The sequence below is a fragment of the Bubalus bubalis genome, chromosome 21 (assembly GCF_019923935.1).
Source record: "Bubalus bubalis isolate 160015118507 breed Murrah chromosome 21, NDDB_SH_1, whole genome shotgun sequence".
Classification (NCBI taxonomy): Eukaryota; Metazoa; Chordata; class Mammalia; order Artiodactyla; family Bovidae; genus Bubalus; species Bubalus bubalis.
In genome coordinates this window covers 16,634,653-16,648,493 of record NC_059177.1, presented here as the reverse complement: position 1 = coordinate 16,648,493, position 13,841 = coordinate 16,634,653, and the positions used below count along the sequence as shown (strand labels likewise).

General features: G+C 48.1%; 1 protein-coding gene across 5 annotated transcripts in view; it reads left to right on the top strand.

Annotated features, from left to right (window-relative positions):
• Positions 1-13,841, top strand: part of IRAK2 (interleukin 1 receptor associated kinase 2) — a 57,737-nt gene that overhangs the window by 23,704 nt on the left and 20,192 nt on the right. For 2 of the 5 annotated variants that reach the window (XM_025272866.3, XM_025272864.3), the window contains 3 exons: positions 6,782-6,928; positions 12,834-12,925; positions 13,403-13,459. In XM_025272866.3, the coding sequence (XP_025128651.2) occupies positions 6,782-6,928; positions 12,834-12,925; positions 13,403-13,459 (296 nt within the window). Of the gene's footprint in view, positions 1-5,395; positions 6,283-6,781; positions 6,929-11,223; positions 12,724-12,833; positions 12,926-13,402; positions 13,460-13,841 lie in introns of those variants that run through there. The other 3 variants (XM_025272865.3, XM_025272867.3, XM_006070694.4) reach the window with 3 other exon arrangements.

Genomic DNA, 13,841 nt, shown 5'->3' with positions numbered 1-13,841 from the left:
CCTCCCTTCCTCCAGCTTGTTTTCAGCGCAGAACTCCTCCCAGTTTATAATTAGATATCTTTGAACTATCATGTGGGTTTTGATAACGGTTGGCATCCCCTGTCCCTAACACAATGAGTAAGTGAATGAGGATGGATGAGTCATTTTAGCAGCTGGGGGACAGTCCCAATGGAGGATCCTAGATAGGGTGATTGGGAAGACAGGTCATGCTCTCTAACTTGCCTAACTTCATGTCTAGCTTGAGCTGAGAGTTTCTAGGGGTGTGTGTGTATGGACTTTGGATGCACAGGGAGGGAAAGGAAAAGGAAAAGAGAGGGTCTAGAAAGTTCTGTTGGTCCTGCCGTGGCCAGCTGGCACCTGGGTTCTTCACTTGGGGGCTGAATCACTTTTATTTGCTCTCAAAGGGATCCCTTTAAGCCACATGAGTCAGAATAAACACAAAAAATAAAGACAAATATATAAATACTACATCACTGTTTACCTTGAGGTAACACCCCTCAGCCGAGGGCTGTGAAGAGCGGGGGAAATTCCAGACTTGCTCACTGGGGAAATACCTTGCCGGCAGCTGGAGTGCCCTTTGCTCAAGCGTGTGGCTCCAGGGTTTGCCACTGTATCAAATGTTCCCGAATTGCTGGCCCCTGCGAGAAGATCCCAGGGCCCTCTGCCAAGGGCCCAGCACGTGTAAGCCTTTCGACCAAAGGAAGTGGGGCCTCCATAAACAAAATATAAGTAAGAGAACTATGTCAGGTTTCACTTTACTGAAGTATTACCTAGAGATAGCAACCAGCCTTTCCCCCCAGAGCTGTCATCTGAATTCAATAGGTTACACATACGGGAAAACACAGGAGAAGAAAACGCCTGACCTAAACTCGGGGCTGATGATCATAACAATAGTAAATTACAATAGCAGCTTATAACTATTGAGCACTTACTTATTTCATCATCTCTGGGGGCGGATGGCACAGTTCCTCATCCCACTTGTCAGATGAAACTTGGAGAGTTTCCTTTGCCCACAAGCCTAACTGCGGTGTGCACGAGTGGGCTGGAAGCCCTGAATTCACTATCGGGCTCCACAGCACATGTGCTGGCTCATTAGAGAGAGTGGGGCATCCTGAAAATACAAAGCAGGGAGAAAAAGGAATCAGACCCACTGTCCCCTGGGAACTATGGAGAAAGCGGAGAGAAACGCTTCTTTCTGACCCTTCCTCTGCCCCGTGGAGCTGGAAACTCAATCCTCATCATTCTGGGTTAAACCAGCTGTTCTGAGCCTTATCTAGGGAGCTTTTGAAAACATCCAGACTCTGATTTAATTGATCTGAAAACCAACACCTCAACCCCTTGGCATCCACAGCCACCAAAGATGTTACTTTGAGCTTTGGCGTCTCCTCCCATTTCTAGGGGTCTCAACAGGAGAACCCCAAGTTGCCTGTCCTCCTGGGTGTGAGCAGGCCAGCTGCCAATGACACAGCGGACAGAAGCAGGGCACAGCTCTCCTCTATTGGGGCTTCTGTAATACTCAGCACCACGGCCACTGCACCTTCAAGGCCCTGCCACTGCCTACTGAGACTCACATGTCCATTGGAGGGTTAAACCGTTGGAACTGTCCACCCCAGATGCTTCCTTCAGAGAATCTAAATTGGGATCAGAGATTCTTCCTCTGTGTCTGTGAGCAGCAAGAGAGGACAGAGAATGACTGAGTCACAGTTTGTGCCCTCTCCCGTCACTGGCCCATCTGTGTATCTGGTTTTATATCTGGTTCCACTGAGTCCTGGGATTGTCCTGGGATAGAAGGATTATAATTATTCTTACTCCATAGAAGATGCAAATGAAGCTCAGAAGGTTAAAAAATCCAGCCTAAGAGGGGCTGGCTCTGGAAGCTTCCCCACACTTCCTCTCACTTCTACTTGGTGATCGCAATTCCTATTTTTGGTTCTCATGATACAGCAAAATCAGCTTTTTATGTGGACTCTTTTTGAACATGTAATTGCAGCGGAGAAAAGAGTGCTGTCTCCTGGAAGTGTGAGGCTGCTCCCATACATCAGTCATAGGAATAAATGACGTCACTGACTTGCTTTTTGGTCTTGGCAGACAGGAAACTGGTGAGATTTAAAGATCATCATGACCCTTTTGTGTGAGCATTATGCCCTCCTTTGCCCCATCCTGCCTTTGATGTTCTATTTTTATTTCAACGACACTCTGCTGTACGTACTGGCCCAAAGGAGTGGGCGTTGTATCCTCTCAGGTATCACGGATCAGTTTCCAGGCAGTAAGAGGGGAAAAGCCACAGTTTCTCCCACTTGTGGGTTTGATGGTAGGAAAAGAGACAAGCAAAATCGTGTCCTGCACCTTCTAATTCAGATTGGGAACCAGCAACCCAAGAGTCAAACTGAAGATATGTCATGTTTATGACATGTCATGACATGTCTGCCTCTCAAAACCATCTGAAAACCCACAGAGTGCTGAGACGGGGGTTTCACAGGAAACAAGCTTCTCAATTTGATTGCTACCACAGGCCTGAAGCTGGACTCCGTCAGCTGTCCTCTATGTCCTTGTGTGTGACTAGGTGGGACTCGAGTGGACTTTAGCTGAAATGCTCTGACGAGTTCAGTTTCAGGCTGGAGCCCCCGCTGGGCGCCACAGGACTGTTCCCTCCCCGGTCCCACACGTTTGCACAGAGCACAGTGCCAGCTGTGGGCTCCCGCATGTCACTGCACACTCTCCTTAGGGTGACAGTGTAACAAAGCTGTTTATGTTCCTGAGGGTGGAGGCCAGAGAGGTCAGCCACAGGTGGGTGGGTGGCCTTGATGTTCCTACCAAATAGATCTTGACCAAGAGGCAAAGGTCTGTGCAGAAAGGGAAAAGGGAAAGGGATAAGTCACTGAAGTGAGGTCAGGCCGGGATGGCCACCTTCACTCTCATTTGACTGATGACGAAACAGGCTCAGCCAGGCCTCGGATGGGGGAAGGTGCCAGTTGGGGTGTAGGTGGGACCTTTAGAAGCTGATATATTCAGGAGCATCTCCTGCTGTGGTGGGCTGTCTGGGATCCCCCTCACCAGCAGGCCTGACTGGCGCAGTGCAAGTGGAACTAGAGCCACAAAAGAGCCACCTCTGGCCCTGTGCCTCATACACAGATGTTGTCATGAGGACAGCTTGGACGTGGCCCTTTGAGAAATACAAGACCCACATGAGGCAGTTGGTGGAGAGTGGGGTGTGCCAAGGGGCCATCTCCTCAGGCCAGAGAGGGGAAAAGAGGGCTCTGAGAGGCCTGGGGGCCCCTTCCTCCTAGGGTGTTCGCTTCTGCTCCATATCTTCCCAGGAATCAGTGTTCACTGCTGGTTACTGTCCCCGTTGTCACTCTCTACAAGAAACTGTGTCACCCAGCACCTGAGGAAAGCAGTATGTGACGCGAGCAAAGATGTGGGAATCCGTGAATCCTGCTGGCAGGGCTGCCCTTGGGGGGGAACCTCACTTCTGGGATCACAGTTGGGCCAGAAGGGCCTCTCCCTGATGGGATTGGCGTGGGGGCAGCATGGTGCCTGAGGACCCCAGGTGGGGAGAAATGAAGTGTGTGGCCTCTGGGGCCCCCATATGGGGTGGCGTGAATTTCAGTTTGGGAAGAGGGCAACTCAGTTTGGGAAGATGAAAAAGTTTTGGATGGATGATGGTTGGACAGCAGTGTAAATGCACTTTTCTTTTTTAAAATAATATTTATTTATTTATTTGGCTGTGTCGAGTCTTAATTGCAGCATGCTGGCTCTTCATCGCAGGCATGCTGGCTTCTCTCTAGCTGTGTCTAGTGTAAATGCAGTTAATGCCACTTAACTGTAAAATTATTAAGATGATAAATTTTATGTTTTATGTATTTTACCACAACTTAAAAAAACAAATGCAGTAAAACAACAACAAAAAATTGTAAATGATTCAGAGTTAGGTTAAATGAAAACAAAAAGACTCCAGCCTACATTCTTTACACCCAATATGTGGGCTGCTTAAGAGATAACCCGTGGGACTTCCTTGGTGGTCCAGTGGCTGGGACTCCATGCTCCCAATGCACAGGGCCCGGGTTCAGTCCCTGGTCAGGGATCCCATGTGCTACAACTAAAATCCTGCATGCCACAACGAAAATTGAAGATCCCACATGATGCAACTGAGCCCCAGCACAGCTAAGTATTTTTTTTTAAGAAAAGAGATAACCCACTATTTTAAAAATATGATACCACCACCACCAATGAAGTTCCCATGTTTTGAGCTAATCAGTTAACATGTGCTGACTCCTCTTAGTCTCGTGGAAGTTGTCCAAAGCCAACACAGCTGGGAGGTGATGAAACTGGTGTCCCTGCCAAAACCTGGACTCTGAGCAGCTAAGCTCTGCTACTTCTTTATAAGATAAAAGATATCTTATAAGATGCTGTGCTGTGCTTAGTTTCTCAGTCATGTTCGACTCTTTGTGACCCCATGTACTGTAGTCTGCCGGGCTCCTCCGTCCATGGTGATTCTCTAAGCAAGAATATTGGAGTGGGTTGCCATGCCCTCCTCCTGTGGGTCTTCCCAACCCAGGGATCAAACCCAAGTCTCTCGCATTGCAGATGGATTCTTTACCATCTAAGCTACTAGGGAATCCCATGAATACTGGAATGGGTGGCCTATCCCTTCTCCAGGGGACCTTCCTGACCAGGAATTGAACTGGGGTCTCCTGCATTGCAGGTGGATTCTTTACCAGCTGAGCTAACTGGGAAGCCCATCTTATAAGATAGTTCCATTTAAAGGAATAGTATGTCAGTGACAGTAAAGGAAACAAGGAAAAAGTCACCCATTATCCCTCATTCGGCCTTCAGGATACTTTTGTGCATTCCCTCTGGCCTTTCCTCACTTGCTCGCAAGCTGTTCCCTTTGTCCTGCTTTTCCTCCGGTGGGGCCGCCCCCAGAGCCGAGCCACCTGCAGAGGGGAACAGGAGTGCTAAGGACAGTGCATTTGAGTGGTTCTGTCCTTGCTGGGCGAATAACAGTGAAACCAGCCCCAGGTTTGAATCCATCAGCTCTTTGACTGGGAACAAACCATTTCACCCATCTGAGCCTCAATATGCTCAAAAGTAAAAGGCAGAGATATCTGTCAGCCACCAGAGATTGTTGAGAACATCAAATAAATCTGCATGGCCTTCCATGTGCAGTGCCGTGAATTTAGGCATTATTATTGTTCTAGTCCCAGAGCTCCTGTGTGAGAAGTTTGGTTCCGTAGCAATGATCGGTTTTATTTATAGAGAGACACAGTTTGTGTGCCTGCTCAGTCATGTCAGATTCTTTGTGACACCATGGACTGTAGCCTAGCCTAGAATTCTCTATCCATGGAATTCTCCTAGGCAAGAATACTGGAGTGGGTTGCCGTTTCCTCCGCCAGGGGATCTTCCAGACCCAGGGATCAAACCTGAGTCTCCTGCATTGGCAGGCAGACTCTTTACCGCCGAGCCGCCCTGGGGAGCCCCAAGACACAGCTTACCTGTTGGAATAAATGCTCCTGCAGACCCAAAGGCTGGAGGTGTTTCGTTGAAGCCCCACCCACTGCCCATGTGAGAACGAGTGAGTGGCCAGTCTTCCCCACACTTTGGGGCACTCTGTTTTTTTGGTTCTCAAAAACATATGGGTCCACCTCCCACCACCAGGAGGTGAAGGGCCTTGAACGCAGGGCTGTAGAATTAGGATTTGGTCTGGGAGGCAGTGGGGGGTGGGAGTGTGTCAGAGGGTTCATGTGCGGAGTGTGTGTTTTATCCTGGAAGTGGGGAGTCAGAAGGGCTCTAAGCAGGGAAGTGGCAGGGCCAGGAAGGTATCTCAGTAAGATGAGGCCTGGGGAGGGCTCTGGAGGCCACTGGAGCTGGAGGCCGGGACCAATCTGAGAGGATGGCAGTGCTGGGAGAGGGGAGAGGAAGCTGGTTCTTAGGAGCAGGCTCTGTGGAAGCTGGTGGAAACACACCCTCCAGCACCTTTGGGGTTTTCCAAATCACTGCAGAGAGGAAGTGATTACTCTCAAAAGGCAGCTGACCTCCACCCAGGCTCCTTTAGCCGGTCCTGCCTACTCAGGCCGTGTGATCTCCGACAAGCCACTTAACCTGCTCAGGCCTCAGAGTCTTCATCTCCGGCAGGATGCACTGAAGGACCTTGGGAGGATTTCATGCTTGCAGAACTGGGGCTGACCAGACATCATGGCTCGCAGTTGACGTGGCTGCTATTTTCAGGCTTCCCATCTCTAAAACAGGGAAGGATGCACATGTCTGCACTGCTCATGGAAGGTGAAGCTGGAAGACGGGTAGTACTTTTATACTTAGGGGCTCAACTAGGGACTCAGCGGTTCCCCGATGTGTTCAGGCAACCTCATGGTCTACAGAGCCCTTTCATGTGTGCATTCTCAATCCCTCCTCCTGACAGCCCTGTGAGGGAAGCAAGCAGATGTTATCATGACTATCACTTCTGTCTCATAGGTGAGGAAACAGGCTCGGAGAGAGAAGGAAAGTGACTTCTCAAAGGTCACACAGCTGGTAGGATTGGAAGTCAGGTGGGTCTGACTCAGAGTGCTTGAGCTGGACGGTCGCAGAGATTGTCGGGTCCAAGTGCTATACATTACACACGGGGAGGCCAAGGCCCAGAGAGGGAAACAACTTTCGGGGGCGCATGAATCTGAAGCCAAGCCCAGACTCTGAACCAAGTCTCTTGACTTCTCCATCCAACCTCTTGATGGCTAACCCACTTCACTGAATGATAATAGCTTTCTTTCTTCCTACCTCATTTCAGGGAAACCAGTTCTTGAAGTCAAGTCTTCCATCCCAGACTTCTCGGACACTGTGAAGCCAGGAAAGCCTTTGGCAGCTTCTGTGAGAAACACTGAGGATAAGCAAGAAACGGGGCAGCCTGTGAGGCCACCCACCTCTCCAGGCTCAGGTAGTTTTAATTAAACTTAATTTTTTAATTTAAAGGAGATTTATTTAAGGAACTGTTTTATCTATGAGGATATTAAGCTCAGAGTATAATAGCAAAAAAATGGAAACGAGTCTGGGTGGCCAAATTAATCACAGATGGTGGTAACAGTAAAATCCTGCTAACATTGACATAGGAATGAATATACACGGGCTTCCCTGGTGGCTCAGATGGTAAAGAACCTGCTTGCAACGTGGGAGACCTGGGTTCGATCCTTGACTTAGGAAGATCCCCTGGAGGAGGGCATGGCAACCCACTCCAGTATTCTTGCCTAGAGAATCCCCATGGACAGAGGAGCCTTGTGGGCCACGGTCCATGGGGTTGCAAAGAATTGGACATGACTGAGCAACTAAGCACAACACAGCACGTGTATATACACATGGAAATATGCTCGTGATACGTTGAGGTTAAAAATGTCAGATGACAGAAGGATATATGCCATCTATTACCTTTTTTTTTGGTTTGGCCTCACTGCACAGCATGTGGGATCTTAGCTCCCAACCAGGGGTTGAACCCTGAATTGGCAGAGCAGAGTCTTAACCATTGGACCACCTGGGAAGTCCCCCATTTTTGTAAAAAGGAAAAAGAAACTCAGTAACAGAGGGCTTTGTGTGTGTTACACACTGTTCTAAATTTACCCTTCAAAAATGTTGACCTTTTTAACCTTTAACTGACTGTAGGAGTTTGGTATTATTTTTCTCCCCATTTCACAGATGAGGAAACTGAAGCACAGAGAGGTTATCATCATGTGTGGTAAGGAATCATACACCTTGGAGTTGCCACCATGTAAATAATTATCAAGTGTTAGCTGATCTTAGGAACATTCCAATCACCCCAGCTAGGTTGAGTCTGGAAAGTTAATTCTAGGCCAAGTAGTCTGAATTATTTCCTATGGCCTATCATGTTCATATGCTATGGGCCCAGGTATTTTACCTTTGGTTCCCCAAGACCCAGCACAGGCTCCGGGCAGGGAGCCTACTGACGTCTTCATCTGCCATCCCCAGGCCCCTGGCCCTTGCAGCCATGTTGGGGGTTGCCAAGGGGTGCTGCCTGCCCCACAGCATTCCTCCCCTCTGCCTGGCAGAGATCTGCTGCTTTGTTCTGTGGAGCTTGAGTATGGAGCGTGAAAGTGACTTGCTCAAGGTCATGAGGGTAGGAAGTAGCATCTGAGCCACGTGATTTGAACGCTCATGTCCCCAGCCACTACACACACCACTGACCCAAAGCCTCTCAGCCCGCTTCAGTTGTCTCCACCTCCTTGTCCCTGGGGAAGGACTCAGCCAGCAGGTGACTTCCCCAGGGGACCCGTTCTTCATGCCATCCTTCCCACGTCTCCCCTGGAGTCCCACCCACCTTCTGTTTTTCTGCAGTCTCCTGAGTAGAGAGCCGGAGACCCCAAATCTACGAAACCTCCCAAAGTCATTGATGTGGCCCCCGAAGCCAGGGTCAGTGTCGGCTGAGAGGAGCGGGCATGGGCTTTTGCATCTGACAGACTTATATTTGAATCCCAGCTCTGTCCTCACTAGCAGGAGACTGACTGCCTTAGCCTCTCTGTACCTCATTTTCTTCATCTAAGAAATGGGCATAATAATAGAAACCACATCATCCTGTGTGGGAAGTAATCATACACCTTGGGGTTACCACCATGTAGATGCTCATTAAGCATTAGCTGATCTTAGGAATATTCCAGACACCCCAGCTAGGTTAAGTCTGAAAAGTCAATTGTAGTCCAAGTAGTCTGAATTATTTCCTACAGCTAAAGAGTTTTTTTTTGTTAAGGGCAGAACTCTGATCAGTGATTAAAGATAAGGGGATATGGTCCTAAAGCTCATTTGACAGTGGTTGGTAGCCAAAGGGAAGGAAAATAATAAAATAGGGAGATTTAGGGGAGTGCGGGTGAGGCTGGAGAAGATTACTGATAAAGCAGCTTCTTTGGAGGTTCCTAAGCTCGGCTGCTGTGAAAACAATCACCGTGTGTCTCTGCCAGCCTTCGCACCCTTTGCTTTCTTGAATGGCACCTGGGAGGACATGTTCTTAGACAAGTCAGGACGATAACTATCTGTAGACAGAGACAGGAAGTCTGTTGTCTATCTTTGCCCAAGCTGAAAATATGGGTGTGATCATTAATTTCCTCAAATAACCCAAAGCCAGTCTTCTCTTGGGAAAACCCCAAGGTTCTATTGGGCCCCAAAGTTCCAGCTGTTTCTCTCATAGGAGTGGAGAAGGTGGAGGCAAAGGTAGGTGGGGAGGAGGACTGACAGGTGGGAATGGTGCCTACTAGCAGTCACTGAATCAGCTTGACACCCTAGGGCGGAGGGCTCTTGGTAGCTAGGGAAGGAGACATAACCTGTCAAAACTCTATGGCTGACCAAGCGGCGGGAGTGGGATTCAGCTCATGTGAATTGTTCCAGAGTTCACATCTTAACCTCTGTATCTCCTGATCCCCTGGCAGTAGGTAGGGAGGAAGTAGGGAGAGACATGGAGAAGGAAAATACACAAGCAGATGAGCCATGGACAAGTTCTCAGTACCTCCTTAAACAGATGCTCAAAGCTAGATTTCAGATAAAAGGGCACTGAGCGGCTGAAATAATTCTCACAAAGCCTTACCTATAGGAGAGGCATCGGCTGTTCATCAGAACTGATTTGCTCTCATTCTATATGTAGTTTTACCAGCCTTGGTATCCCATATATACCAGAGGCTGGTCTTTGTGCTTTATGCCATCTTTTAATCTGGAAAAGAACTCTACACAGAATGGACTATTACTGTTTTCTTTTCTTGTTGTTTCTTCATTTTTACATTTGAGAGAGCTAAAATGAGGCACAACTCACCCAAGTTCAAATCTTTAGTAACGACAGAGCCAGGACTGGAGCTCAGTTCTGTCTGCTACCAAGAAAGAGATAGGGAAGCTGTAGATGCTGATGCACTGCCTGCCACAGGGCAGGATCCAGAAAACTCCAAAATGAGATACAGCACTCTGCCTGCAGTGATGCAACTCAGCAGGACAAGATTTCAGTGTATTCTGCTTGAGAAAGCAAAAAATCTTCTAGAAAGATTTCTGTGGGAAATGGCACACGAAAGATGAACTCTAGTGTTTTGGAAATGACATTTGTGTAGACCAGTGTCTTCCATGAGTGTTTCCAAAGAAAGCAAAGGCTTGTTCTTACCTGGTTTCTCAGCCTTGCAGTACTGGCCCACATTCCGCTCCCTTTCCCTCCTCTCTCCAAACCAGGGAGACAAACAGACTGCACCACCCTCAGTAGCTCTCCTGTGTCACAAGAGCAGACCTCAGCGATCCCCCTACACTGAGAGGCCTGGTGCAGCCCCCAGAGCAAACCCCAGGTATCAGACCAGAGAATCGTGGCTGTGTGAGGCCAGTGCGGACCTGGGTATTGCTGGGCAGCGGGAGAGGGTGAGGGACCATGTGTGCAGCCTAGTGCGGCCACCCTGGGGTGGGGGGAGCGGATTGTGCAGAAAGGCAGGAAAGAAGCAGCGGGGGAGTCGAGTTGGCCTACAGCAGCTGTCCCCAAAGTGCAGAGCCTCTGCCCGCCAGTGTGCATGGAGCACAGGTGTTAGAGCGTGTATTACATGCACAAAAGACTAGGGATTCAATGCTGAATACTCAAGATGTGAATTAGAGCAGAGTGAAAGAAAACATCGTGGGGCAGCATGGACGCATGACCCACACCTAGGAGGTGGACCACTATGACCACTGTGACTCAGGCCAAGGAAGGGCACTGAGCCGAGCCTAAGAGATGGCAGGGTGACAGTGGAGGCCTCTGAAGATGGAGCACCCACCCAGGGAGCCTCCCCTCTGCACCCAGGCACCAGGGGTGGGGGCAGCTGTGGCAAGCTCAGCCTGGGGGCAGATGCACAGAAGGATCTGAATGAGCAGCTGGTCTTTGGTCAGTTATACTGCCAGCAGCTGGTGTGCAGTGTGTTGCTGGTTTTACTTAATTTGTTTTACCTTTTTATTTTTTTTAATTGAAGTATAGTTGATTTACAATGTTGTATTGGTTTCAGGTATACCACAGAGTTATTTAGTTATACAAATATATATTTCTGTTCTTTTTTTTTCAGGTTATTTTCCCTTATAGCTTATTACAGAATATTGAGTATAATTCTCTGTGCTATATAGTAGGTCCTTGTTGGTTATCTATCCTGTATATAGTGGTGTGTATCTGTTAAACCAAGCTACTAATTTATCTCTCCCTCAACCTTTTCCCTTTTCCCTTTCATTTTTTTTTTTAGTGGCTGAGTAAAAATACCCCATCTTCTTTATTCATTTATTCTGGTTTTATTTTTTCCTTTTTATTGGCCAAAAGTTTAATATCTATGCCTGAGCTATAGCTCTTATTCCGAAGCTCAGTTTAAGTTGCAGTGCCCTGAGGGACAGAGAGGGTATGTGTGACTGTGTGTACACCTGTGTACTTTGGGGATTATTGTTACTACCCCCATTCTGGGGGTCTCTGGTGCAGTGTGGGTGTACCAACATGGTACCTTCTCAAGTGTAGTCCTTTCAAATATAGCCAGTGCTGGAAAATATGGGGGAAAAAAAGAAAACAAAAGACAAACAAAAACTCTAGAAGCAGCAGAAAACTCAGGGAGAGAGGCTTACTTAGGGTGGCCCCTCTCCTCAGAGAATGAAAGTGCCTCAGACTTTGTATCAGGTGAGTTTTGTTTTATTAGCTGCCTGGGTAAATAGTTTTGAAAAGCTTGTTCTAGTTTCACCATGGAGCTGTTTTCAGTTTTCTGAGTTAATTTTTATGGCCAAAATTCCACATTAATCACTCCTTTCCTGGTGATGTAAGCCAGACATACTTGAAGCAGGTGGATTTGGTCCGCAACACTGGGGCCAAAGTCAGGTTCCCTTGGGAGGTCCGGCCTCCTGTTACACAGAGGCCAGGCCTGCGGGAAGACCACTTGGGTATTTCCAGAGGATGGCATCTGAAGCTCTGGCTTCTGGCCAAGGTCCACTTTCATGTTTCTCTTGTGAATCTTCTCCATTCACTAAGGGCGTGAAAGCACAAACTCTGGAGCCACTGACTGGGTGTCTTTGGAAAGGTGGGGTCACCTCTGTGTGCCTTAGTTTCACCACCTGTAAAGAGTAGATGATGCGTCTGTCTCCTGAACTGTTGTGAGGGTGAAATGAATTAGGTCAGGGAAGCACTGGGAACAGAGCCCGGCATACTCTCAGTGTGTGCTAACTGAGCGTGCCTGGAATGCTTACCACAGCCTGGGCTTTCCCGCTGTGGCTTTACCTCCTCATGGGCTGGTTCCTCGGCCTTGGTGCCTTCCCTCCCTCACAGCTACTTGTTGCAAATGTTTCCTCATCTTGGAGGTCCAGGTCAAGTGTTCCTTCCTCTGTGAAACCTTCCTTGATCTCTAACTCACTGAGGCAGACCTCTCTTGCCTCTCCCCTGGGAGGCTGGTTATTGCCATTCCTGCCACATGGAGGTTTCTAGAAGTCAGGCTCTGTAGCTGATTCACTTGTGTCCTTCTCAGCTGCTTTCGAGGGAGGTGGGTTAGGGCTGGGAGTCTGAAGGCACAGGGAGCTCCCTTTGAAGGCTGACTTTGCCACTTCCATCAGTGTGGCCCTGGGCAGCCAGCCGCCTCCAGCGCCTCCTTTCCTCCTCCTGTCACGGGGGACTTTGTATAGGACCAACCCACAGGGCTGTCAGAAGTCTCCCACAGGGTAACACGTGAGCAGCCTGTGGGCTAGCGCCTGGCTGTCAGGAAATGGCTGACGTCATGATGGACAGTAAGTGTCACTGTCGTGAATGAGACACTGGCTGGGTCTGGGGGCCAGTCAGGGACCCCTGCCACTTTCCTCCAGCAGCCGAGGCCTGATCCACTGTCTCTCCTTTCCAGGACCTGCTGCAGCCAGAGTCAACCTCTCAGCCTCTCCTGAACATGCCTCTTCTTCCTTAAAAACCAACCAGACTGCCTCAGCTGATTCAAAGGTAAACCCCCCACCCTGAGTGTAACCCCCGGCTTTGACTGTCTTTCAAAAATGCAAGGTGTTTATTCCCTGAGACCAGTTTGGGGGTTAGGGGTCCTAGTGAAGAGGCGAACCCCATCGAATTACTCTGAGCTTCTAAGACTCTTAAGTGCTGACCGTCAATAAAACAGGAGAGAGGGTCGGGGAGAGGGTGCGCTTTAGTTTTTAATGAGCTTTTCCATTATTTGTGTTTAAATGAGAGCTGATAATTGGCATCCTCCTCACCCTCCGAAATATCTTGGTGGCAGTAGTCATTTGCGTAGAACATGCCTTCTCTCCAACCTTTTTTCAACACAAAATATATCTGATTTATTCTGAATTTTTAATGATTTGGGTCCAGGGTCACTAGTGACTTCTGTGAATCTTAAGCACTTTTTGCCTTTCTAGGCTCTTTCTTTCATTTAAAAATGTTTTTTAAAATCATATTTTATGATTGCAGTGGTATAAAGATGAACATGATCCAAGTTGGATTAAAAATTTCAACATTTTCTTCAAGGTGAAAAGTACATTTTTATTCTTTAGACTTTGAAAGAAATTATGTTAAGACATTTTTGTGGGCCCTTAAACGTGTCTTGGTGCCTGGCAGGGAAGTCAGTGCTACGCGGAACTGGTCAGTGAGCTCTTCCATAAATGGGACTATCACCTAAGCAAGGTGACTTATATTTTAATAATTAATCATTTCAAAGACAACTGAATAATTGGGAGAATAATCATGAAGTAATGTTAAGAGAAAACACCAGAAATCAAAACAATGTGTGTGACATGATCTCAGTTTTTATTTATTTATCCTTTATTTTTCTTCATTTTTTGGCTGAACTGCAGCTTCTGGGGTCTTTAGTTCCCAGACTAGAGACTAAACCCATGAACCCTGAAGTTGA